Consider the following 27476-nt stretch of genomic DNA (forward strand, 5'->3'; position numbering starts at 1 on the left):
CTCTAATTGCAATAGGCTTTGAAAGCAAACAGCATGGATCCTGACCAGAATGCGCAGGCTGGTCTGGAACCATGCTGGTTTTCTCATGGCGCAGTTCAATTAATATTTATCATGGTTTACCTGCAGTGTCATTATAACTGTTAATACTGTAAGGAAATATTGAGCTTTCTGAAACCGTTCTCTATTTCAGTTAGAGTACGCTTGTCACGTGATAGTACCAATGCTTAAAATGGAATGTTAACTTGTCAAAATTAGTAGCTGAATGTGTTGTTCATATTGGCGGACCATGATACAAAACAGAAAGCGTAGGGGCCACTCGAATAATGAGGTTATTTCTCGGAGACTATGCTTTCTCGAAATAACCTCATTATTCTCCTGAACCCCTACTCTAACTCTTTCTATTACTTGGCCAATATAACAACATTTACAACATTCTAATGGGTACAGATAGCAAAATACCCAACAAATGTTTTGTTGTGGCCTTTCTTGTATTGACATCATGCAAACACTTGAAACTTAAAATGTGCTGTCGATGAAAATAAATCACTTATCTTATGACTATAATCATATTTATCTAAGATAGGTAATGTCAGATTGGTATATACAGGAAGTAATAAACTTTTTTCTATTTCTGACCAACCTGTGTATCTGAAAGGTTTGAAACTTTTTTTGTATATTCTAAAAATTATGAATTAATTTTTCTAGATCTACATAATTAAAGTAAATCACTATGTTATATATTAATTCTATTTAAAAAGAATTTGGAAAGAAATCTGAAAACATTACACTTAAAAAAAGCTTGCACTTCACAATTTAATTTATCTTTTCTGGTATCTTTACACAATAACAAAACATGTAATTAAGAAATAACGAATTTAGTTTTAATTTCAACATCATACATGTTCCATTCATTATCATTTAGTATTAAGGAAAAGTTACAGTTTATTATTGCATAAAAGAACAACAAAGGATACAAAACATTCTGCTGAAATTAATTTTTTTTTTATTCTTTTGTATTTTATCTTTCTCTAAAATCAATTCTTTAACCCTTACCCTGCTAAATTGCTATAATGAACTTGTCCATCTTTCAATTTGGACAGTACCAAAACTGGGTTCTTACCAAAAAGATACTGACTGAATGGCGAACAGTGCAGATTATGATCAGACTGCATGGATATGCAGGCTGATCATGATCTACACTGGTCACAAAGGCAGAATCAGTTGTGTCCAGCATGATAAGGGTTTAAATAAGGCAATATAAATGTAATATTGATCGATATTGCTTTTGTTTTATGATCAACGTATTTTCATTGTTTTAGAAATATTATCCATTCAGGAAGTCATTTAAATATATTGAACATTAATGCATACTTACAACAGTGGATCATTACAGTCTAACCCCTCCTAATGGTCACCCCTGATCTGCGGTCACCCCTTCCCAACGGTCAGTCTGTGATGCCCCCATCGATTTTTACTCTATTTTATTACCCGCTTCAGCGGTCACCCCTCATCCGCAGTCAGCAGTCAACGATTTTGCCTTCTGGCCACCATATTTACCCCTATCAGCGGCCAATCGTATTTATTTCTCCAAAATCTAGAGACCGTTCGAGCACAAAGGACGTATCTTTGTATATGAACATTAATTTTGTTTATTTAGAGATGATTGTTTATTTCGTAACAGTTTGATAATAATTACTGATTATGATCTCTTAGTTGGAATTCTGTGTTAACAAGGATTTTGTCTTCTAAACGGAAGTGTATGGCTTTGGAAGCCCACTTCGCAGTCGTTGAAGATACAAAATGACACAAGCTTCTCAATTCAAACTGATAACAAAGGTGTGATCGTCTTTTCTGTTATGATCAAATGGCCAGTAATTATCGGCAATTAGCGTGTCACCTTGTGTCAGTTTTGTTATTCACAGTTTGATCTCAGAGAAAGATTATATAAATACTCGATCTTTAATTAGTATCAACAGATTTGTGATTTTGTTTATATTTCTTTCTCAAAATACTAATAAAATTTTGTTTTGAAAGTCGATCTTTTATGGAACGTAACGGCAATTTTAGATTTTCGTCTAGACAAAAGGCACGCAGAGTAGTTTCCCTTTACCGAAATGGCGAAAATGACAATTTTTGTTGTTTACTATGAAGACCATTAGTATTGCCAAGTTAAATGCACGTCAATGTATTCTGGTAAAATGATAAGAGTAAAACGAAAAAGAAATGGGCCTTAAGTTATGATTGAACACTGGTCAGAAGTCTGAAATATATAAATATTCTGGCTGCCACTCCGATCAGCGGTCACATCGGTTAAGCGGCCAAATTGTTTGTTTCCCCTGGCTGGCTGCTTAAGAGAGGTTAGACTGTACCTTGAAGAGTGTTTTTTTTTTCTAAATTTTCAAAAGGATTTATTGATACCGACTTAAGGTTTTATCAATTTACTTTGGCTCCATAAATAGCACAGAAAATTATGTTTCTTTACCAATAGCATTCTCTTGAACATTGAAAAATTTTACAGGTTTAAAACATTTTAACATTTCTAAGAAGTCACTACAAGATGGGATGCTGTTCTTCAAAACCAGAAACTGTCCCCATAAAGCAAAACAGCATCCATCGTAATTATGTAAATGTTAAAGAACCGGCAAGGAGTAGACAAACAGACCAGGAGAATTTAAATCAATATCAGAAAATAGATGAACATGCTCGAAAGGTAAGTACACTGATTTGATTAGCTAAGTAATTGTTGTAGCTTGGAGAGCAAAGTGTAAAATAAAGCTTTTTGTACTACCCTTAAGAGCAAAGAGTAAAATTAATGTAGCCAATTTTTCTACCAGTAAAAGCTTAGAGTAATAATTATGTAGCTTATTTTCTTACCAGTAAGAGCTAAATGTAAAATGTAGCTAATTTTTCTACCAGTAAGAGCTAAGAGTAGGGCCTAATATGTAGATTATTTTTCTATCAATAAGAGCTAGATGTAGCTATTTTTTCTATCAGTAAGAGCTAAATGTAATATATATCCCATATATATATAAGTGAAATGGCTGAGTATTCCCATTCTATCCGGAAATATTGATCCCTACTGGGTGAAGAGTGTGGAGCTGGTGGATCCAATAAAATTCTCTATGGCAGGTTTGTTACTGAAGATATTAGGGAGTGTTTGGCTCAGAATTAGCCAGAAGTGTAGAATTGCTTGCTTTATAAAGCTATTGTTTTTGTCAAAATCTAGTACTACGGGAATTTTCTGTTCACAAAATTATGCAAACGAAACTTGCCCTATCCATACGGTCAAGTCCTCTGAAGGGTTCACAACTGCTAACGAAACCAGTCAGGGAAGATGTCAAATCAAAACACAGCACGTCCTCCACGGCTCACACTCGGCCAAATCACACTATAATTAATATACAGTTAATTTTTACCAGTAAGAGCTAAATGTATAATGTAGCTTATTTTTCTACCAGAAAGGGTTAAATGTAAAATGTAGCTTATTTTTGGTTGCGGGTTTATCCCGCTACCAAAGTTAAGTGTATTTCTGACAATCATGTAGCATCTTTATTTGATTCCAAATCACATCCAAAGGATATGTTATGTGCTACACAAAGTAGTCCCATTCATGAACAATGCGGATGAATTAACAATGATCAAGTAGTTCTTATTCATCCTCTGTCCATTCACACTGGCCACTTAGATTATATAAGACCTGTCAATGATTAGATTCCAGCCCATGGTTACATCACTGACTTCCAGCTGTTCATGTAAGGTCAGGCAGAGTTTATCTTAGATATGAGGTACATTAGTATTTGTTTCTTATACATGTATATTTAGAGATTGGCACTTGAAATGAAAATAATTCTAACAAAACCCGCAACCACCAGACATCTCAAGGCTTTGATTATACAAGTAAGAACTAAGTGTAAAATGTAGCTAATTTATCTACCGGTAAGAGCTAAGAGTAATATGTAGCTTATTTTTCTACAAGTAAGAGCTAAATCTAAAATGTAGTTATATTTTCTATCAGTAAGAGCTATCAGTAATATGTAGCTTATTTTTCTATCAATTACAGGGCTGAATCTAATCCCCACATCTCACTAAACCATCCAGATGGGAAAGTGCTTTCTACCTATTATGGAGAAGTGACCTCTCCCAAAACATTTGGACCTAGCTGCAACCCTGACTTTAATTAACACTCTTAGTTACCAATCATAATAAATAATGCTGCACAGCCCTATATACCCACATAAACTATCACTTCAAACAAGAGCTGTCCGTAAGACAGCCAATGCTCGACTATTCGAATTATTGTCCCAGAAGCAGGAAAATATTACCCTAAATGTTAAAATATCTATAGAGTTTCAATCCAGTATCTGCTTTAGTTTTGGAGATAGTAACTTGCATGCAAAACTTTGACCAGAAGTTTCAAGTTCAAAAGGGGACATAATTTGACCAAAATGCATGTCAGAGTTATGGGACTTGATGCAATCAACTAGTTTTATAACCCCGTAGGCACGTGTGAAGTGTCAATTTAATATCTGCATTTGTTCTGCAGACAGTAACTTGCAGGCAAAACTTCAACCAGAATTTTCTAAGTCCCAATGGGGGCATAATTTGCCCAAAAAACATGTCAGAGTTATGGGACTTGACACAGTGAGGTTGATAATTGATCTAGAAAAAGAAACAATAAGTTTCAAATCTATATGCCTTTAAGTAATAGCTGTATGTACTTGCATGCAAAACTTTAACCAGAATTTTCTAAGTCCAAAAGGGGGCATAATTTTGCCAAAATGCATGTTAGAGTTATGGGACTTGATGCTATCAACTAGTTTTATAACCCCGAAGATACATGTGAAGTTTCAATTTAATATCTGCATTTGTTCTGCAGATAGTAACTTGCATGTTAAACTTTAACCAGGATTTTCTAAGTCCAAAAGGGGGCATAATTTGCCCAAAATACATGTCAAAGTTATGGGACTTGACAGAGTGAGGTTGGTAATTTATTTAGAAAAAGAAAAAATAAGTTTCAAATCTATATGCCTTTAAGTAATAGCTGTATGTACTTGCACGCAAAACTTTAACCAGGATTTTCTAATAGCTGTATGTACTTGCATGCAAAACTTTAACCAAGATTTTCTAAGTCCAAAAGGGGGCATAATTTGGCCAAATTGATGTCAGAGTTATGGGACTTGATTCTATCAGCTAGTTTTATAACCCCGAAGACACATGTGAAGTTTCAATTTAATATCTGCATTTGTTCTTGCTGCTGGTAATTGACCTAGAAAAAGAAAAAATAAGTTTCAAAGCTATATGCCTTTAAATGATAGCCATATGCACTTGCATGCAAAACTTTAACCAAGGTGTTATGCTGACGCCAGGGTGAGTAGAATTAAGCTAGACTATTCTCATTGTAACAAATAAAAGCTTCCTTTCTAATGCAGGCTCCAAACAGTGTGAAAAATTCTGCAGAAGAATTGGTGAAGTACATGTCCACTGTCTCCAAGGATCCTAGAATGTTGGCAAGAGGTTTTTTTGTCTGGAGTTCAGAAAACATCAGGTAAGTCTTAACAAAGGACTGCAGTTTGTGGTGATATGCAATTGTAGTCTTCATTTTGGAGAAGAAGTATCGAAGTTCTTTTCATAAACTCCTTTACTAATTCTGCAATAAGACTCACTGAGCAAACAGTAAAAATTGTAGAACAGCTGATATGACCACTTTCAAATTTCATTATTGTTAAAAGTAAACATGAAGCACTCAATATAATACCAAGATCTAAAGAGAACACGATGTCAAACTACAATGTGAAAATGGCATTGGGTATATGATTTTCAAATGAAGTAAAATTTTTGTATTTAATGTATTATATTAAAACACAACACTGAATGTTTAAAGTTCCATATTTTGTCAAAAAAAGACAGACTGAAATATGGATATAAATATTAGAGTTTTATAAATATAATATAAATAAACAAGAGGGCCAAGATGGCCCTAGGTCGCTCACGTGAGTAACACACCATAACAGTGTAAACATGTTTTACCTAGTGATTTCATAGAGACAAATATTCTGACTAATTTTCATTAAGATTGGACCGAAAAACGTGGCCTCTTGAGTGTAAACAAGCATTTTCTTTGATTTGACCTAGTTTTTTACCCCACATGACCCAGATTTGAATTTGTCCAAAATCTCATGAAAACAAACATTCTGACAAAGTTTTGGGAAGACTGGAGCTAAAACGTGGCCTCTAGAGTGTATATAAGCTTATCCTTTGATTTGACCTAGTGACCTAGTTTCTGATCCCATGTGACCCAGATTTGATATCATTCAAGACTTGATGATAACAAACATTCTGACCAAGTTTTATGTAGATAGAATCCAAAATGTGCCCCCTAGGGTGTAAACAAGCTTATTCTTTGATTTGATCTGGTGACCTAGTTTCTGACCCTACATGACCCAGATAAAAATTCATCTGAGATTTCATGTAGACAAACATTCTGACCAAGTTTCATGCACATTAAATGAAAAATGCAGCCCCTATTGCATGCACAAGGTTTTTCTTTGATTTTAACAGGTGACCTAGTTTTTGACCCCAGATGATCCACATTTGAACTTGGGCTAAAGATCACCAAGATCATCATTTTGACCAAGTTTCATCAAGATAGGGTCATAAACGTGGCCTCTGGAGTGTTATCAAGCTTTTCCTTTGATTTGACTGGATGACCTAGATTTTGATCCACATGACCAAGATTCGAACAACTTGACCTAGAGATCATCAAGACAACCATTCTGACTAAGTTTCATAAATATTGAGTTACAACTGTGACCTCTAGAGTGTTCACAAGCTGTTTCTTTGATTTGACCTGGTTTTGACCCCACATGACCTAGATTTGATCTTGACCTAGAGATTATAAAGAAAACCATTCTGACCTAGTTTCATAAAGATTGAGTCACAACTGTGGCCTCTAGGGTGTTCACAAGCTTTTCCTTTGATTTGTTTTTGAACCCATGACCCAGTTTCAAACTTGACCTAGAGTTCATCAAGTTAAACATTCTGACCAATTCTTATGAGTTTCAAACTTAAATTGCAGTCTGTAGAGTGTTAACAAGATTTCCGTTTGATCTGGCCTAGTGATCTAGTTTTTGACCCAACATGACCCAGTTTTGAACTTGATCTAGAGATCATCAAGACAAACATTCTGACCAAGCTACATAAAAATTGAGTCACAACTGTGGCCTCTACAGTGTTCACAAGCCTTTTCTTTGATTTGACCAGGTGACCTAGTTTTTGACCTCACATGACCCAGATTCCAATTTGACCTAGAGATCACCAAGACAAACATTCTTACTAAGCTTCATAAAGATTGAGTTACAACTGTGGCCTCTAGAGTGTTCACAAGTTTTTCCTTTGATCTTGCCTTGTGACCTAGTTTTTGACCCACATGACCCAGTTTCAAACTTGACCTAGAGATCATCAAGACAAACATTTTGATCAAGTTTCATAAAGAATGAGTTACAACTGTGGCCTCTAGAGTGTTCACAAGCTATTCCTTTGATTTGAACGGGTGTCCTAGTTTTTGACCCCACATGACCCAGATTCGAACCTGATCTAAAGATCATCAAGACAAATATTCTGACCAAGCTTCATAAAGATTGAGTCAACAACTGTGGCCTCTAGAGTGTTCACAAGCTTTTCCTATGATCTGGCCTACTGACCTAGTTTTTGATCCCACATGACCCAGTTTCGAACTTGACCTAGAGATCATCAAGACAAACATTTTGACCAAATTTCATAAAGATTGGGTCTCAACTGTGGCCTGTAGAGTGTTCACAAATGTTGATGGACGATGCATGACAAACAAAGGACGACGCACGCCGGACAATGACCGGTCACAATACCTCATCTTGGTCCATAAAAATCCTTTGCAAACAGATGAATTTGAATTATTATTTAGTTAGTCACCTACCTTTGCAAACACAGCTGGCTTCCTCAAATGAAAAATTTCTACATACTTAGCAAGGTCTTAAACTCACCTGTGAGAGGCAAGTGATTTAAAGTTGTGGCCTTAAACACTCAGCCCCAATCCAAACCATCTTGACATAGATAAGTTGTCAGTTATTCTATTCCAGGTATGATGTGGAAGGATATTTTGGAAGAGCTGCAAAAGCTCCAAATGATGCCGACTCAGTAATGAAAAATGGCAGAAGCGTGTGTGAGGGTTACGCCAGTGTCTTTGAAGTGTTATGCAGGTAAGCTTGTATCACTTTCAAGATCAATTCAGAAATATATATATAACAACCAAAAGTTTCTTTAGTTCATGAAGTACCTTTATTAAGGAAATGGGCAAAACTCAGTGTAAACCATTACCTAAGATTCTTACCACATAATCATCTGTTAAATAGTAGAGATGGTACCTAAAAAATTCAAATTCATCTTTATAGTTTTTTTTTCAGAGTGAAATGATAGCTAAGTGTACCAATTTTTTAAATATATTTATGGTTTTCCTCTTCTCCATGTCAAAAATAGAAATATTTGATATCTAAAAAATGACTTTCTTAAAATATCTGAAGCAAAATGGACAACTCTTGTATTGACCGTTTTTCAAAGATTTTAGGACTTCCCCAATTATAGTCTATATCAAAAGCTCCCACAGCTAAATAAATTCAATAGAGTATAAGGTAAGTTTACTCTACTTTCAACATTTTGAAAGAGCCTATACTGAACTTCCTTTTGTCTTTTAATAAAGACAAATTCCAAGACTAGTCAAGAGTCTAAAACGCTTGAAAAAAATCTGAGTGAAAGAGAATGACATGCTCTTTATTATAAGCATACCAAAACCATACCAAAAATGTACCTTAAAGAAGTTATTAAAGATTTTATATTGTAAACAAACCCCTACACCATTTTACCATCAATATTTCCCACTCATGAATGCACTCAATTCAGGTGATAATTGTTGATATATTTGTAAATGAGAGGCCCTAACAAAAATCTTTTTTCAAGTTGTGTAAACAGTATAAGTTTTAAATTAATGTTGATATCTGAAATTATCCGATTACTTTGTTTTCAACAATAAATAAAACACCTTTTAGTTTGTTTAGGGTAGTTGACCTGTAACGAAAATCATTAAATAGAGTAATCTCCATTATGCTTTTTCAGAATTTATTTGTTTTTCAAGGAAAGCAAATGATCGTGCTAGTTCCCTCCAGAGAATGTTTAAATTGAGAATTGCTTAAAATACATTACATAGAGTCATTACCTGTCAGCTACCTTAACATGTAGTAATTACAACCACTACCTTAAAACATTGTAATTATATTTGACGACAATGAATTTTTGTGTTACCAATTTAACTTTTTTTGTTATTTCTCATTGTTGGATATATACATTTTACATTTTAATATATTAATGTTGTGTAAACCAATGTATCACCATTGAGAACAATAAATAAACAACTTTGGCTAAAAGATCAAAACTTAATAACGTTTCTTAATGTCGTTAATTTTCTTCAAAGGAATTTATGCATTATTCTATAAAATCTTCATGCATTACTAAACTTTCTATCAGGGCCTCACTACAACTTACAAAATAACTGTCAGTGTAAGTCATGAGAAAAGCCTGCATATTGTATATTGAATACAAAGGGATTTAAACAAATGTAGGTCATATTTTGTCTGCCTGATAAGTTGTTCGAAAAAGGACCTATCTGATTTTTTTCTTTCACTTTTGATCAATGTTTAATGTTGGCTTCAGTTTATTGATCAATTCATAGTTGTCCCCCTTTGATTTATTTGGGTAGGTACCATCTCTATAAATAGCAAGAATTTTTTACTTGTTCATTTTTCAGCATTTTGACAGCTGTAAATAGCTACAGATTTCCTTCAGCATGACTTTCCTTGAATATATCCTGCAACATAAGTTGGGAGATCACTCAGTTAAACATTGTAACATGAAAAGGTCATCAATCAAGCAGACCTTCTACAAAGTGGCAAATAATGCTTTCAGAAAATTCACTTGCTGAAATCTTCAAACATTTGTATCTTTTACAGTATATTTAGAAAGAATATAGAAGTATATAAACCCAATCATTTTGCCATTAAAAGGAGTAAAATGTTTCAACTGTTACCAGTATCAATTTTCTATCAAGGTTTACAACTACTCTGTGTCTCCATATACCCAAAATTGTTTAGAGATCTGTGTCAACGAATTTTATAGCAGACATAAAAATTCTGTCTTTACCCTTATATGTGCAGCAATAGAGGGGTTTTCCCCACTAAGCATACAAAAAGGTTCAAAAATCTGCTGCTAAGTGTTAAAAGAGCAGCATAACTTCTGAGCAGATCTGTAAGCATTGCTAAAGAAAAATATGATGTGAAGATAATTTATTCCATTTAGTTACATACTTTTTTGCAGTTATGAGCTCTATTATTATTTGTGTTTTATCTGTGTAGAGATCTAAAAGACCTTTCCAAACTTGTATATAATGATACTTTTAAATATGACACAAAAGGACCATGATTGCTCTGGACTGCTCACCAGACATTCACAGCTGCACTGAATAATTCTGGAACATGCAACAACGCTGAGAAATCATTTTAAAATTGGATCAGATATTTCCGAGGAGGAGATTTTCAAAGTTTTTCAAATAATCACATAGGGAAAACCTAAGCCCCATCCCCAGGTAGCCATGTTTATTCATAAATCAGCACGGCTTGAAGGAATTAAGTAGAGGGTTACCTAAGGAACACTGCTGTCCAACTATTTTGAAATCTGGCTAATGGTTTAAAAGGAAAAGATTTTGAAAGTTTTCAAAATGGTTATATGGGGAAAACTTATATTAAGCCTCGTCCACAGGCAGCCATAATTTTTAACAAAACATAATGATTTGAAGGAATTTTACACAGAAGGTCACCCAAGGAACATTGCTGTGAAACTATTTTGAAATTTTGCTGTGAAACTATTTTGAAATTGAGCCTTAAGCTTCAGGGGAGAAGACATACAGTCATATAGGGAAAACTAGCCCTGTCCCCTACAGACCATGTTCTTTTCACAAAAAGGAACTATTTGAAGGAATTTGGAAAAGGGTCACCCATGGCATATTGCTGTGAAAGTATTTTAAAGTCATGCTAACAGTTTTAGAGAAAAAAAATTTCAAAGAAGTTTTCCATATAGCCATACTGGTAAAACTAGTCCCACCACCTGAGTGCCATATATTTTAATGAAGCAAAATGATTTCAAATAATACTGTAGAGGGTCACTTAAGGTTTAGAAGTATATCACAAAATAACAGAATTTTTTAGTAAATGAACAGCACCTTGACGCACAACTTATCTGTCCAATACATGCTTTACTGTTCTGTCCCATAGAGTTTGATACTTAAAATATTCTTAATGAGTTGTCCCCCTTTGAATAAGAATTTCATTTGTAAAGAAATAAATGTAAACAATTGTCAGAAACGATGTTGTACCTGGTTATGTAAAGTTTAAACACTCGCACGATGTTGCAAATGCATCAAAACGAAGACATGTAACAGCTTTTTCAAAATGGTGAGTTTTTAAAGGCACTGAACTGCCCAGAAGTGTGGCCCCTTCATGCAGTCCCTTTCCGGAATTCAATACATACATGAATAAATTGACAATGGTTTTGTAGAATAATATAAATGTTTTATATGCTGTTAAATTTTCATGTAAAAGAATGCTTTCTTTCTATGATTTGATGACGTTCGAACTTTTTTCTCCGAAACATGGACCTATACCTTAAAGTGGCATTATGCGCATCTAATACTGCATATAGTGTGTTTTGGGCGAGTGTTCTATAAAAGCAATTTTCTGCTGCTGTGCATTTAGATGTGTTAAATTAACGATAATGCCGCATTAGTATTTGAAGTTGATGCTTTAAAAATAAAGAAATCGGACGGATAAAATAATAGATATTTTTTCAATCTTCTGCGCAATGATCTCCCTTACCTGAAAATGGAAATTTCTGAAGTAGAAGGGAAGCAACTCCTGCTTGCAGTTTGACGTTTTTTTAAAAAGACTGCCCCAGTCAAAATAAGAAAAGTCATATTTGGAAACTTATTATTTTGTACTGGTAACAGGAAGAGTTTGGTATGTTGAGTTAAAAGCTATAATGTCCTTCATCCTTTTTACATGTACATCTATTTAAGCTTGATTTTTACTTGAGAAATGCATATAATTCCACTTTAAGAAACATTTCTGTGAAATTATTTCAAAATTGGGCCGGCAGTTTCTGAAAAGAAGATTAATTTCTGGGATACAAGAATTTTGCAAGGATGACCTAGATTTGAGGAAATCTGAAAGCGGACCACACAAGAAGAACATTCCTATGAAGTTTGGCTGAAACTGTCAAAGTGGTTTAAGGGGAAATATTCTTAAAAGAAATTGTGGATTATGGACAGACAGCAGACATCTAATGAATCATGCTCAGGTGAGCAACAAAAAAGATAAAAAGCTTTCAAGATTTCAGCAAATATGGTATTATACAGATTTAAAATGCCACCTTATAATTCTGTTTCCACAATAGCTGATAAAAGCCAAATTTAGCAATTTTTTTCTTGACATCACCTTTATCAGTTGTTTGGTTTCTACAGGAAAGCAGGTATTCCAGTAAAGAAGATTTCTGGGTTTTCAAAAGGTTACAGCTATTCAGCTGACAAACCATACACTCTAAACACAAGAACAAATCATGCTTGGAATGCAGTTGAGCTTGAGGGGAAATGGTACCTTATAGACAGTACCTGGGGAGCTGGCCATCTGGACAGTGAAACTAATTCCTTCAAAAAACAATTTGATGATTTCTACTTCCTTACTGATCCGAAACAATTTGTTTCTGCTCATTTTCCTTACATGGACAACAACTTAGTGGAAAGTCAGAAATGGCAACTACTGCCTAAACCACTCAGTCTTGAGGAATTCAACAAAAATGTTGAATTTAAACCAGAGGCTTTCAGGCTTGGAGTTCTGGCTACCAGTCATCCACAAGCATATTTTGAAATGAAGAATGAAGTGAAGATGACATTCAAAAGTAAAGAAAAGAAGGAGATTGCTATTATGGCAAGACTGATGTTGAAGGAAGGAAACTGGTTGAAAGAACAACGAAACACAACATTTGGATATCTGGAAAATGGAGTTTACAAATTATTGGTACATCCAAAAAGTCCTGGAACTTATCAGTTGACTATATTTGGTAAACTTGTTTCTGATGACAAAAATGAAAAATTTCCAGAAATTATGGAATACATTATCAAATGTACTGAAGTCAAGGACAAGGACCATGAATATCCAGTGGCATTTGGAGCAGCTAGCACTGAAAGATGCATTCTACATGAGCCTCTGAGGGGAAATCTACCTGCAAACACTCAAGTCAAGTTCCGGGTGTCTGCTCCCCACCTCGATCACATCAAGGTTGAACATACATACCTGGAGAAATCAGGAACCATGTTTACAGGAAATATAACCACACATGCTCCAGGATATCAAGTGTCCATGTTTGGTAAAAGGGGAGAAAAACATGGCAAACTGGATGGCTTGTATCAATTTTACACAGTTTGACTTTAGAAGACAGCAACATCAAGTGTACTGTTTAACAGACTGTTTCAGTTTGATGTTAATCAAATTTAACATTATGCAGAAACCATAAGTAAGCATCTGTAAATGTTATGCTGTTGTAAATTTTAACTGAGAATAAATTAAGTGTGATATTTGTTTTATTAAAAAATAATAAATATGTCCCTATATTTTATCAGTTAATAAATATGGGCAGGAGTTCAGACGTGTAATAATTAAATCATAAGTGCATAGCACCAGTGATATAATCATTCGCATCTGAACGACTGCTTTGCATTTTACAGCACGTACTATATTTTAGTTCCATACGTCATTTGGTACGCCATATGCTGTTATAAACACGTCCCCATGGTTGGAAAGCATTGCATGATGGAATTTTCCAATATTTACTAATTTGTAACTAAAGTATAAATTCGCAACAATTGTGTAGAAGTTATTTCCAGTAACATCTTAGGTCTGATATAAAAGAAATCAGAAATAAATATTTGAGTCTATGCAGTTTCTAAAAATAGTACACGTCACTTATTACACTATACACAAATAGTGAAATACACACCAGGGTATTTCAGCATATAAACTATGTAAACACTGCAGTCTGGATGATTGGAACATGGATTTTAAGTTAATCACTGTTATAGTAGTTGACATATATGGTGTCTGCATAAACTGCACTGGAAGAATTGTAAAATACACAGCCAGATAGATAACATTGGTTTTGAACTGGCAACTTATCGGTTCTGTCGACTGGCAAACATTTTCCCATGGTAAAAATTGCTAATCTAAATAAGAAATTGTTTTGTCTGTATTTTGTATTACTAAAAAATGAGTATACAGATGGCAAATATCCATGGCAGGGTAGATTCTTGCATTGTACGCATGCACAGGGAGATGTTTTATCTACACTTCTGTGATATTAATCAATTAATTTCAATTTGATATATACCTAAAAAACAAGTGATAGACAAAAGAGACTAGTAAAGTAAAAAGAAAACTGTCATAGCCGTAAAAGCGCTCATGATAGACAATAGTACCCCCTTGATACTTATAGTAATTATAACCCTGCTGATAGTCTTTAGGCGGTAGCAGTAAGAACCCTGATGACTGCCTGGTATTAGAAAACCAGTGATAGCACTAAGAACCCCAGTGATAGGGATTAGAACCCCGTTGATAGCAGTAAGAACCCCGGTGATAGGCATTAGAATTAACAATAGTGGTAGCAGTTAGAACCTGGATGATAGCAGTAAGAACCCTAGTAATAGGAATCAGAAGCCAAGTGAAAGCAACAAGAGGACCATGATGGTCCTGAATCGCTCACCTCTTCCCACATGACCCAGTTTTGAGTATGACGTCGTTTTTTCTATTATTTGACATAGTGACCTAGTTTTTGAGCTCATGTGATCCAGTTTTGAACTTGACCTAGATATTATCAAGATAAAAATTCTGACCAATTTTCATGAAGATCCATTGAAAAATATGGTCTCTAGAGAGGTCACAAGGTTTTTCTATTATTTGACCTATTGACCTAGTTTTCAAAGGTACGCGACCCTGTTTTGAACTTTACCTAGATATCAAGGTGAACATTCTCACTAGTTTTCATGAAGATCTCATGAAAAATATGGCCTCTAGAGATGTCACAAGGTTTTTCTTTTTTTATACCTACTGGCCTAGTTTTTGACCGCACGTGACCCAGTTTCGAAACTGACCTAGATATCATCAAGGTGAACATTCAGATCAATTTTCATGAAGATCCATTGAAAAATATGGCCTCTAGAGAGGTCAAAAATTTTTTCTAATTATAGACCTACTGACCTAGTTTTTGACCGCAGTTGACCCAGTTTCAAATCTGATCTAGATATCATCAAGATGAACATTCAGACCAACTTTCATACAGATCCCATGAAAAGTATGGCCTCTAGAGAGGTCACAAGGTTTTTTTATTATTTGACCTACTGACCTAGTTTTTTAAGGCACATGACCCAGTTTCAAATTTGACCTAGATATCATCAAGGTGAACATTCTGACCAATTTTCATGAAGATCCATTCAAGGGTATGGCCTCTAGAGAGGTCACAAGGTTTTTCTATTTCAAGACCTACTGACCTAGTTTTTGATCGTAGTTGACCAAGTTTCAAACTTGACCTATATATCATCAAGATAAACATTCAGACCAACTTTCATACAGATCCAATGAAAAATATGGCCTCTAGAGAGGTCACAACGTTTTTTCATTATTTGACCTACTGACCTACTTTTTGAAGGCACGTGACCCACTTTCAAACTTGACCTAGATATCATCAAGATAAACATTCTGACCAATTTTTATGGAGATCCATTCACAAGAATGGCCTCTGGAGAGGTCACAAGGTTTTTCTATTTTTAGACCTACTAGGACCACTAGATGATGCTTACATACCAAATATCAAAGCCCTAGGCCGTGTGGTTTTGTACAAGAAGATTTTCACAGTTTTCCCTATATAAAACTTGGGACCCCCAGGGCGGGGCCATATTTGACCCTAGGGGGATAATTTGAACAACCTTGGTAGAGGACCACTAGATGATGCTACAAACCAGATATCAAAGCCCTAGGCCCTGTGGTTTTGGACAAGAAGATTTTTAAAGTTTTTCCTTTCGTTCTGCATGGAATTCAATTATTTGAATAATTTTGAAAGGGGGCCACCCAAAGATCATTCCTGTGAAGTTTGGTGTAATTCTGCCCAGTGGTTTTCAAGAAGAAGATTTTTTTAGAAAATGTTGACGGACACACCACACACGACGGACGACGGACAACGGACATTGACCGGTCACAAAAGCTCACCATGAGCCTTTGGCTCAGGTGAGCTAAAAAGAGCAGCATAACTTTTGAGCAGATCTATAAGCATTGCTAAAGAAAAATATGATGTGTAGATAATTTATTCCATTTAGTTACATACTTTTTTGTAGTTATAAGCTCTATTTTTATTTGTGTTTTATCTGTGTAGAGATCTAAAAGACCTTTCCAAACTTGTATATAATTATACTTTCTAAATATGACACAAAAGGACCATGATTGCTCTAGCTTGCTCACCTGACATTCACAGCTGCAATGAATAATTCTGGAACATGAAACAATGCTGAGAAATCATTTTAAAACTGGACCAGATATTTCCGAGGAGGAGATTTTCAAAGTTTTCCAAATAACCACATAGGGAAAACAAGCCCCACCCCCAGGTAGCCATGTTTATTCATAAATCAGCATGGCTTGAAAGAATTAAGTAGATGGTTACCTAAGGAACACTGCTGTCCAACTATTTTGAAATCAGGCTAATGGTTCGAAAAGAAAAGATTTTGAAAGTTTTCAAAATGGTCATATGGGGAAAACTTATATTAAGCCTCGTCCACAGGCAGCCATAATTTTTCACAAAACATAATGATTTGAAGGAATTTTATAGAAGGTCACCCAAGGAACATTGCTGTGAAACTGTTTTGAAATTTTGCCGGAAACTATTCTGAAATTGAGCCTTAAGATTCAGGGGAAAGACATACAGTCATATAAGGAAAACTAGCCCTGTCCCCTAGAGACCATGTTCTTTTCACAAAAAGGAACTATTTGAAGGAATTTGGAAAAGGGTCAGGCTGTGAAAGTATTTTAAAGTCAGGCTAACAGATTTAGAGAAGAAATTTTTCAAAGTTTTCCATATAGCCATACTGGTAAAACTAGTCCCGCCACCTGAGTGCCATATATTTTAATGAAGCAAAATGATTTCAAATAATTTTGTAGAGGGTCACTCAAGAAACATTTCTGTGAAATTATTTCAAAATTGGGCCGGCAGTTTCTGAGAAGAAGATTAATTTCTGGGATACAAGAATTTTGCAAGGATGACCTAGATTTGAGGAAATCTGAAAGTGGACCACACAAGAAGAACATTCCTATGAAGTTTGGCTTAAACTGTCAAAGTGGTTTAGGGGGAAATATTCTTAAAAGAAAATGTGGACTATGGACAGACAGCAGACATCTAATGAATCATGCTCAGGTGAGCAACAAAAAAGATAAAAAGCTTTCAAGATTTCAGCAAATATGGTATTATTAATTATAATGCCACCTTATAATTCTGTTTCCACAATAGCTGATAAAAGCCAAATTTAGCCTTTTTTTTCTTGACATCACCTTTATCAGTTGTTTGGTTTCTACAGGAAAGCAAGTATTCCAGTAAAGAAGATTTCTGGGTTTGCAAAAGGTTACAGCTATTCAGCTGACAAACCATACACTCTAAGCACAAGAACAAACCATGCTTGGAATGCAGTCCAGCTTGAGGGGAAATGGTACCTTATAGACAGTACCTGGGGAGCTGGCCATCTTGACAGAGAAACTAATTCCTTCCAAAAAAATTTAATGATTTCTATTTCCTCACTGATCCGAAGCAATTTGTTTCTGCTCATTTTCCTTACATGGACAACAACTTGGAGGAAAGTCAGAAATGGCAACTACTGCCTAAACCACTCAGTCTTGAGGAATTCAACAAAAATGTTAAATATGAACCAGAGGCTTTCAGGCTTGGAGTTCTGGCTATCAGTCATCCACAAGCATATTTTGAAATGAAGAATGAAGTGGAGATGACATTCAATAGTAAAGGAAAGGAGGAGATTGCTATTACGGCAAGACTTATGTTGGAGAAAGGAAACTGGTTGAAAGACGAAAATGGAGTTTACAAATTATTGGTACATCCCAAAAGCCCTGGAACTTACCAGTTGACTATATTTGGTAAACTTGTTTCTGATGAAAAAAATGAAAAATTTCCAGGTATTATGAAATACAGTATCAATTGTACTGAAGTCAAGGATAAGGACCATGAATATCCAGTGGCATTTGGAGCAGCTGGCACTGAAAAATGCATTCTACATGAGCCTCTGAGGGGAAATCTACCTGCCAACACTCAAGTCAAGTTCCGAGTGTCTGCTCCCCACCTGCAACATGTAATGGTTGAACATACATACCTTGAGAAATCGGGAACCATGTTTACAGGAAATGTAACCACACATGCTCCAGGATATCAAGTGTCCATGTATGGTACAAGGGGAGAAAAACATGGCAGACTGGCTGGATTGTATAAATTTTACACAGTTTGACTTTAACTATATCAATTTTAACATCATTATTAACATCATAGACTATTTCAATTTTGTCATAAGCAGAATCCACATTAAAGCATCAGCAAATATCATAATGTGTGATATCTGTTCAAATATTGACAAAACACAATTTGATTTTAGCTCATTATATTATATTCCAATAACTGTGGCTGTACCTTTATGATAATCAGTCAAGAGTTGCTTGATAAGTATTGTATAGAAACATAAAGGTAACATCACTCTCACTTGTTTCATCTTTTTCCTAATTATGATATTGGCGGTAACTGTTACTCATCAAAATCAAGTTACTGAGTTTCTACTAAATATATATTTTTACAGCATCAGTTTGTTCCTCATAATTAAAATAGTAGATAAACATTATGTGATATCACATATGTGCTCATTATATGCATATTGTTTCTTATTCTCAAATTATTAAAAAGCATTTTTTGACTTCTTGTTACTGTCAATTTATTATACAACAGCTTTTTTTAAGCAAATGACAAACTGGTTTCAAAATCACCAGTTAACGTTTGTAGGTGATAAGAACACCCTAATATATGAGAACATGCCTGTCTAACTAAAAGCTTAAGTTGTAATTTGCAGGTAGCAGGTAGAAGACCCTCATACATAAAAACATGTATGCTCAACTGGAAGCTGAAGCTGACAGCTTACAGGAGAACTCTGACATATTACCCTTTAAATGTGAACACACTTACACATTCAACTTTTAAAACTGTTAGATTCAGAATATAGATGTTATTCCATTATAAATTAAAATCATGATTACACACATTTCAAGCTGAGTCATCTTTATTCCAGCATAAAATAACAAACAAGTCATCTTTTCTCTGACCCCTGATACATTTTAGCTGACCAAAAACAAAATGTCTGACAACAAAAAATTGCAGAATTATTATTCTTTCATTCTACTTCAAAGCTATCAGGAAATCTGTAAGATACAGGCTCTTCATAAAACCTACTTGCCTATTTGTTTTAAAGTTATTATTACTGACTAATACCTCCTCTTTACTAAAGTAAGACAAGAGGACCATGATGGTCCTGAATCGCTCACCTCTTCCCACATGACCCAGTTTTGAGTATGACGTCGTTTTTTCTATTATTTGACATAGTGACCTAGTTTTTGAGCTCATGTGACCCAGTTTTGAACTTGACCTAGATATTATCAAGATAAAAATTCTGACCAATTTTCATGAAGATCCATTGAAAAATATGGTCTCTAGAGAGGTCACAATGTTTTTCTATTATTTGACCTATTGACCTAGTTTTCGAAGGTATGTGACCCTGTTTTGAATTTTACCTAGATATCATCAAGATGAACATTCTCACTAATTTTCATGAAGATCTCATGTAAAATATGGCCTCTAGAGAGGTCACAAGGTTTTTCTATTTTTATGCCTACTGGCCTAGTTTTTGACCGCACGTGACCCAGTTTCAAAACTGACCTAGATATCATCAAGGTGAACATTCAGATCAATTTTCATGAAGATCCATTGAAAAATATGGCCTCTAGAGAGGTCAAAAGATTTTTCTAATTTTAAACCTACTGACCTAGTTTTTGATCGCAGTTGACCCAGTTTCAAACTTGACCTAGATATCATCAAGATGAATATTCAGACCAACTTTCATACAGATCCCATGAAAAGTATGGCCTTCTAGAGGTCACAAGGTTTTTTTTATTATTTGACCTACTGACCTAGTTTTTTATGGCACATGACCCAGTTTCAAACTTGACCTAGATATCATCAAGGTGAACATTCTGACCAATTTTCATGAAGATCCATTCAAGGGTATGGCCTCTAGAGAGGTCACAAGGTTTTTCTATTTTAAGACCTACTGACCTAGTTTTTGATCGCAGTTGACCCAGTTTCAAACTTGACCTATATATCATCAAGATAAACATTCAGACCAACTTTCATACAGATCCAATGAAAAATATGGCCTCTAGAGAGGTCACAACGTTTTTTCATAATTTGACCTACTGACCTACTTTTTGATGGCACGTGACCCACTTTCGAACTTGACCTAGATACCATCAAGATGAACATTCTGACCAATTTTTATGGAGATCCATTCACAAGTATGGCCTCTAGAGAGGTCACAAGGTTTTTCTTTTTTTAGACCTACTGACCTAGTTTTTGACCGCACATGACCCTGTTTCGAACTTGACCTATATATCATCAAGATGAACATTCAGACCAACTTTCATACAGATCCCATGAAAAATATGGCCTTTAGAGAGGTCACAAGGTTTTTCTATTATTTGACCTACTGACCTAGTTTTTGATGGCACGTGACCCAGTTTTGAACTTGACCTAGATATCATCAAGATGAACATTCAGACCAACTTTCATACAGATCCCATGAAAAATACGGCCTCTAGAGAGGTCACAAGGTTTTCTATTATTTGACCTACTTACCTAGTTTTTGACGGCATGTGACCCACTTTCGAACTTGACCTAGATATCATCAAAGTGAACATTCTGACCAATTTTCATGAAGATCTCATGAAATATATGGCCTCTAGAGAGGTCACAAGGTTTTTCTATTTTTAGACCTACTGACCTAGTTTTTGACCGCACGTGACCTATTTTCGAACTTGACCTAGATATCAACAAGATGAACATTCTGACCAACTTTCATACAGATCCCATGAAAAATATGGCCTTTAGAGAGGTCACAAGGTTTTTCTATTATTTGACCTACTGACCTAGTTTTTAAAGACACGTGACCCAGTTTTGAACTTGACCTAGATATTATCAAGGTGAACATTCTGACCAATTTTCATGAAGATCTTATGAAATATATGGCCTCTAGAGAGGTCACAAGGTTTTTCTATTTTTAGACCTACTGACCTAGTTTTTGATGGCAAGTGACCCAGTTTCGAACTTGACCTAGATATCATCAAGGTGAACGTTCTGACCAATTTTCATGAAGATCTTGTGAAATATATGGCCTCTAGAGAGGTCACAAGGTTTTTCTATTTTTAGACCTACTGACCTAGTTTTTGACCGCACGTGACCCAGTTTCGACCTTGACCTAGATATTATCAAGGTGAACATTCTGACCAACTTTCATAAAGATCCCGTGTAAAAAATGTGACCTCTAGAGTGGTCACAAGCAAAAGTTTACGCACGCACGCACGAACGCACGCACGGACGGACGACGGACGCTGCGTGATCACAAAAGCTCACCTTGTCACTATGTGACAGGTGAGCTAAAAAAGTTCAGTCAAAACTAATTCTTGTATGTAGGGTGTTGCTCATAGATATTGTAATCAATGTACATGTAATTCAAGTATCTTACTTTCTACATCAATTTCAGAAGAACCTCTGAAAAAATGGTATATTACTTACTCCAGATGATAATCACTAATACTAAATTTAAGTTAAAAGTAAGAGTAGGAGGGACGAATACAAAAAGGCAACTGCATACTCCTCTGAAACATTTGGGGGGAGGAAGAACAAAGTGCAAGTACTAGTCAATTAGTAGGGGAGGAAGAACAAAGTGCAAGTACTAGTCAATTAGCTGGGGAGGAAGAAAAAACTGCAAGTACCAGTCAATTAGTGGGGGAGGAAGAAAAAACTGCAAATACCAGTCAATTAGTGGGGGAGGAAGAAAAAACTGCAAGTACTAGTCAATAAGTGGGGGAGGATGAACAAAGTGCAAGTACTAGTCAATTAGTGGGGGAGGAAGAACAAAGTGCAAGTATTAGTCAATTAGTGGGGGATAAAGAACAAAGTGCAAGTACTAGTCAATTAGTTGGGGAGGAAGAACAAACTGCAAGTACTAGTCAATTAGTTGGGGAGGAAGAACAAACTGCAAGTACCAGTCAATTAGTGGGGGAGGAAGAACAAACTGCAAGTACTAGTCAATAAGTGGGGGAGGAAGAAAAAACTGCAAGTACTAGTCAATTAGTGGGGAAGGGAGGAAGAACAAACTGCAAATACTAGTCAATTAGTGGGGGAGGAAGAAAAAACTGCAAGTACTAGTCAATTAGTGCAGGATGAAGAACAAAGTGCAAGTACTAGTCAATTAGTGGGGGAGGAAGAGCAAAGTGCAAGTACTAGTCAATTAGTTGGGGAGGAAGAGCAAAGTGCAAGTACTAGTCAATAAGTGGGAGAGGAAGAGCAAAGTGCAAGTACTAGTCAATTAGTGGGGGAGGAAGAACAAAAAGCAAGTACTAGTCAATAAGTGGGAGAGGAAGAGCAAAGTGCAAGTACTAGTCAATTAGTGGGGGAAGAAGAACAAAGTGCAAGTACTAGTCAATTAGGATAATGTGGACTATGGACAGACAGCAGACATCTAATGAATCATGCTCAGGTGAGCAACAAAAAGCTTTCAAGATTTCAGCAAATATTATACGGATTTAAAATGCCACCTTATAATTCTGTTTCCACAATTGTAGCTGATAAAAGCCCAAATTTAGCCTTTTTTTCTTGACATCACCTTTATCAGTTGTTTGGTTTCTACAGGAAAGCAGGTATTCCAGTATAGAAGATTTCTGGGTTTTCAAAAGGTTACAGCTATTCAGCTGACAAACTGTACACTCTAAACACAAGAACAAACCATGCTTGGAACGCAGTCCAGCTTGAGAGGAAATGGTATCTTTTAGACAGTACCTGAGGTGCTGGCCATCTTGACACAACGAATTCCTTCCAAAAAGAATTTGAAGAATTTTATTTCCTGACAGATCCAAAGCATTTCTTTTCCACACACTTCATTTACATGGATAAAAATATGGAGGAAAGCAAGAAATGGCAGCTTCTAGCAAAGCCAATAAGCCTGGAGCAGTTCAACAAAAACGTAAAATATAAACCAACTGCATTCAAACTAGGAGCCCAGGCAGTTAGTCATCCGCAAGGATATGTTGAAATGAAAAACGAACTTCAGATGACATTCAGAAGCATTGGAAAGGAAGATATTGTATACAGTGCTAGACTGATGTTGAAGGAAGGGAACATTTTGCAGGAACAACAGAATGCCACTTTTGGATATCCTGAAAATAGCCTCTTCAAACTGTTAATACACCCCCCTAAGCCCGGGACCTACAGAATGAATGTGTTTGGTCAGGGGGTATCAGAGGGAAATCTTCAAGGAATTCCAGAACTAATGGAATATACTATCAACTGCACTGAAGTGAAAGAAAAGGACTTTGAATATCCAACAGCCTACATGGCAGCTGGAAGTGAGAAAACAATACTGAATGAACCCTTGAGAGGAAAACTGCCAGCAAAAAGCGAGGTCAAGTTTCAAGTATCAGCACCTCACCTCCAAAATGTAAGGATAGGTGATACAGATCTAGAGAAATCAGGAACCATGTTTATGGGAAATGTTACCACAGGAAAAGCAGGACAGCAAATTATTCGACGCCGCCAGGAGGCGGCGTCGAGTATATGGGATACACTTTTATTGTGGACCATGTAAAGATAGTTATGAATAGTTTCGAAACGATAAATAGAACATAGTGAATAGTGTGTTAAAGGACCCACGATATTGCACAATAGATTTTAGTGAATAAACAAAAAATGGCAAAAAGAAAAGATCAAAAATGTGTGTTAAGCAAATTATCATGTGATATAAAATGATGTTATTTATCATTCCTCTCCTTATTTGAAGAGCAGAAAATACTTTTTCGGCGAATGCCATTATAAGAACGAATTTGTGACCTTGACTGACCATGCCACGTGACTTCAGTTTGCAAATCAAACTTATTGATAACGCATCATAGATAATTTATCAAAATGAAAGAATTATGCAACACTCTGCCTGATTGGACGAGAGTGTCAACTTGTTTCACTCTGCTGATTGTGCTACGCTGAGTGAAATGTAGACAAAGCGTTTATCCTAAACGACGCTGTTCACAGTTTTAAAGCTATATGGAAGAAAAGGAGACAAATACGGCATGCTGCATGGCTTTTATGCCTTCCTCTTACAGTAGTGCCTGAATACAGTCAATTTGTGATGCATGACATCTTACATTTATCAATCTTTTTTGGACCATCTCTGGACAAAATCCACCAAAATAAGATACAAATATGCCAATGTTCATTATACTGAATAAACTTGGCATTTATTTCTATATTATAAACACCAATCACTCCAAGTTGTAAGAAGCTGAGTAAAATGCCTGAGTTATCTATCCATGTACATAAACTTTAAGGAAAAAGGCTGGAAATCCCATGGACTTAGTACTTGAGTCATCACTGTAAAGAATATAAAAATCTGAACTGTTTATAAAACCTTTTCTTTTGTTGTTGTTTTGTCAAAACATTCTTCGGTCTTTGGCTCACATACATTTTCTATTTTTCATTCCTATGTTCTTCTGTTTCCTTTGTCCTACTAAAAAGATTTTGCTCTGGTTGCAAAGGCAGAATCATTTGCCGCCAGCAGGCTAAAGGTGAAGGTTTTGATACCTGTATTCTGTAACAAAGTGCAATATATCAATTTTAAGTAAATCAAGGGCCCTAATTCAACTGTTATTTCAGAAATGTTGCCAATTATCACACTTGTCTGCGATTTTTTCAGCCATATACATTGGTAGGAGTTTCATTAAAATTGTTGAAAAACTTAACATCTCTCATGTAGTAACAATAAGGAACAGGATGATTCTGACTAGCTGATATTAGCCACTAATCTGGTAGCTAACTGAAGCAATATTACCCATTGATCTTGTGAGCCAATACATTTAGTGCAGGGTTTATGGTAACCTTTCCAGAAATGTGGCCTTCTAATGTGTTAACAATAATGAGAAACTTTTTACAAAATCATAGCCCATAGTTTTGGTCCTATTTCCATAACAAGCCCATAACTAAACTTTGCAAGGAAAACTATATAGATTCTTGGTTACTCAAGACATTAATAAAGGTCACCACATTGTGAGCTATGTATGACTTTTGTTATTCATAATAAATTTTTACTATTTATCAAGAAACAATTTGTACAAGCTTGCCAATGATAACAAATAACACATTGCTTACTTGATACTGATGATATTTACCAAGATTTATTTAAAGGGAAACTGTGAGAGGAATTGAATCACAATATACAGATGTACATGTAATATTTTAGTCCAAAGAAATGTATAGCTCAAGAAACAAGAGGGTCATTGACCCTAAAGTACTCATCTGTGTACAAGGCTGCCAGTGTGGTTTTGGAGGAGATGTTGTTTAAAGAAACTGTTGATTAAAATGTGACCACACCCTCTGGTGGCCATTTTTTTCTTTTGACGAATCAGAAAAATTTGAGCAGCATTTGTAGAAGGTCACACAAGGACAATTTGTGTGAAATTATTTTAAAATCGTGCAAGCACTTTAATATAAGAAGATTTTCTAAGTTTCTACTATTTACATAAAGGGAAAAGTGACCACGCCCTTTGGCGGCCATGTTTTTTGACGAAACAAAATAATTTGAACATTCTTGGTAGAGGGTCACACAAGAACCATTTGTGTAAAATTATTTTAAAATCGAGCTGGCAGTTTCACACTAGAAGATTTTAAAGGTTTCTACTATATACATATAGGGAAAAGTGACCATGCCCCCTGGCAGCCATGTTTTTTAACGAATCAGTATAATTTGTATAATCTAGGTAAAGGGTGAAATAAGGACCACTTGTGTGAAATTATTTCAAAATAGGACCACTGGTTTTGCAGAAGATGTCATTTGAAGATTTTTCTATCTTTAGCTCTGGCTATGTGCAACCAAGTGGAACCATTTGAATGACGGACGTACAACAGATGACGGACACAGCGTGATCACAATAGCTCACCATTAGCATTGCTCAGGTGAGCTAATAAACAGACGTGACTGTCCAACCTTGTCTAATTCAAACAGTTTAACATATAGTTAATTGCTAGTTTAAATGAAGTGTAAAATGTTTGCTAAAATGAGCAAACTAATTGTAAATAATTGAGATATGACTTACAACTTTTGTTGTCAGAGTGAAAATCTTACTTGGCTATACTGTATGAGAGTTCCAGCTATTCATGTTTTGAGATATTCATGATAAAGCCACCTGAATTAAAACAACATGCATTATGTAGGGATTCTGCTGGGACTAGATATGAAGATGGAGCAATCCATGTCAGGTATTCTAACAATCTGAGTTCAATCGATCAAAGCTGGGCTGTATAAACCTTTAAATCCCAAATAAACTGAAAAAAGTTCCATTTTTTATGAAGTAATTAATTAGAATCTTTAATTCCTGTATAAAATCTGCTATTTCCTTTATTAGGTAAGAATTTTGTTTAAAGCAATTGAAAAGACCTTTATGTGTTTTCTGATTTTGTTAATCTTAGACTTCCAATATTTTAGTCATAAGAAGTCTCACCTATTACATTTATTTCCCATTTTATCATTTGATTGACACTTGTTTTCTATATATACTATGATATCTTAAGTGTAGGCATAGGAAATAGAGATCAATATAATTGCACCTTTACTAATCCTACCAGGTGTTCTGTATTACAAAAGTGGATCTATTGTGACATTTTGATACAAGCAAAACTGTATTATCTGCACTATAATTTACCTACTGGTACTTCGTTTTATTATTGGCTTGTTAAAAGTTAATTTTTTACCATATGTAAGTTGACAGAATTATAGGAACCATGTCTTGAGGGGTAAATCAAACACAAATGAATAAATCTTTAATGATTTTGTTGTGCAAAAAAGTATGATATTGTGTCTGAAACAGTTTTCATTTTCCACTTAATTGTGTAATTGCAAGGGAAGTAAACTAATAGATCTCTACTTATAAGTACTAGCCCAAGGCAAGAGT

At 35.3% G+C, this 27476-nt stretch overlaps 2 protein-coding genes across 4 annotated transcripts in view; one reads left to right on the plus strand and one right to left on the minus strand.

Moving 5' to 3' along the window:
- Window positions 1-27476, minus strand: part of LOC123535767 (uncharacterized) — a 168251-nt gene that overhangs the window by 59920 nt on the left and 80855 nt on the right. The window lies entirely within an intron of this gene.
- Window positions 510-13731, plus strand: LOC123535561 (kyphoscoliosis peptidase-like). 2 transcript variants are annotated; one of them, XM_045318231.2, is made up of 5 exons: window positions 510-583; window positions 2519-2710; window positions 5430-5545; window positions 8115-8234; window positions 12596-13731. In XM_045318231.2, exons 2-5 carry the CDS (start codon window positions 2558-2560, stop codon window positions 13554-13556), a joined length of 1350 nt encoding a protein of 449 aa, XP_045174166.2. In that variant the 5' UTR covers window positions 510-583; window positions 2519-2557; the 3' UTR covers window positions 13557-13731. The 2 variants fall into 2 exon arrangements, with proteins under 2 accessions (XP_045174166.2, XP_045174165.2); XM_045318230.2 differs by having other exon boundaries at window positions 529-655.

The sequence above is a fragment of the Mercenaria mercenaria genome, chromosome 17 (genome assembly GCF_021730395.1).
Source record: "Mercenaria mercenaria strain notata chromosome 17, MADL_Memer_1, whole genome shotgun sequence".
NCBI lineage: Eukaryota > Metazoa > Mollusca > Bivalvia > Venerida > Veneridae > Mercenaria > Mercenaria mercenaria.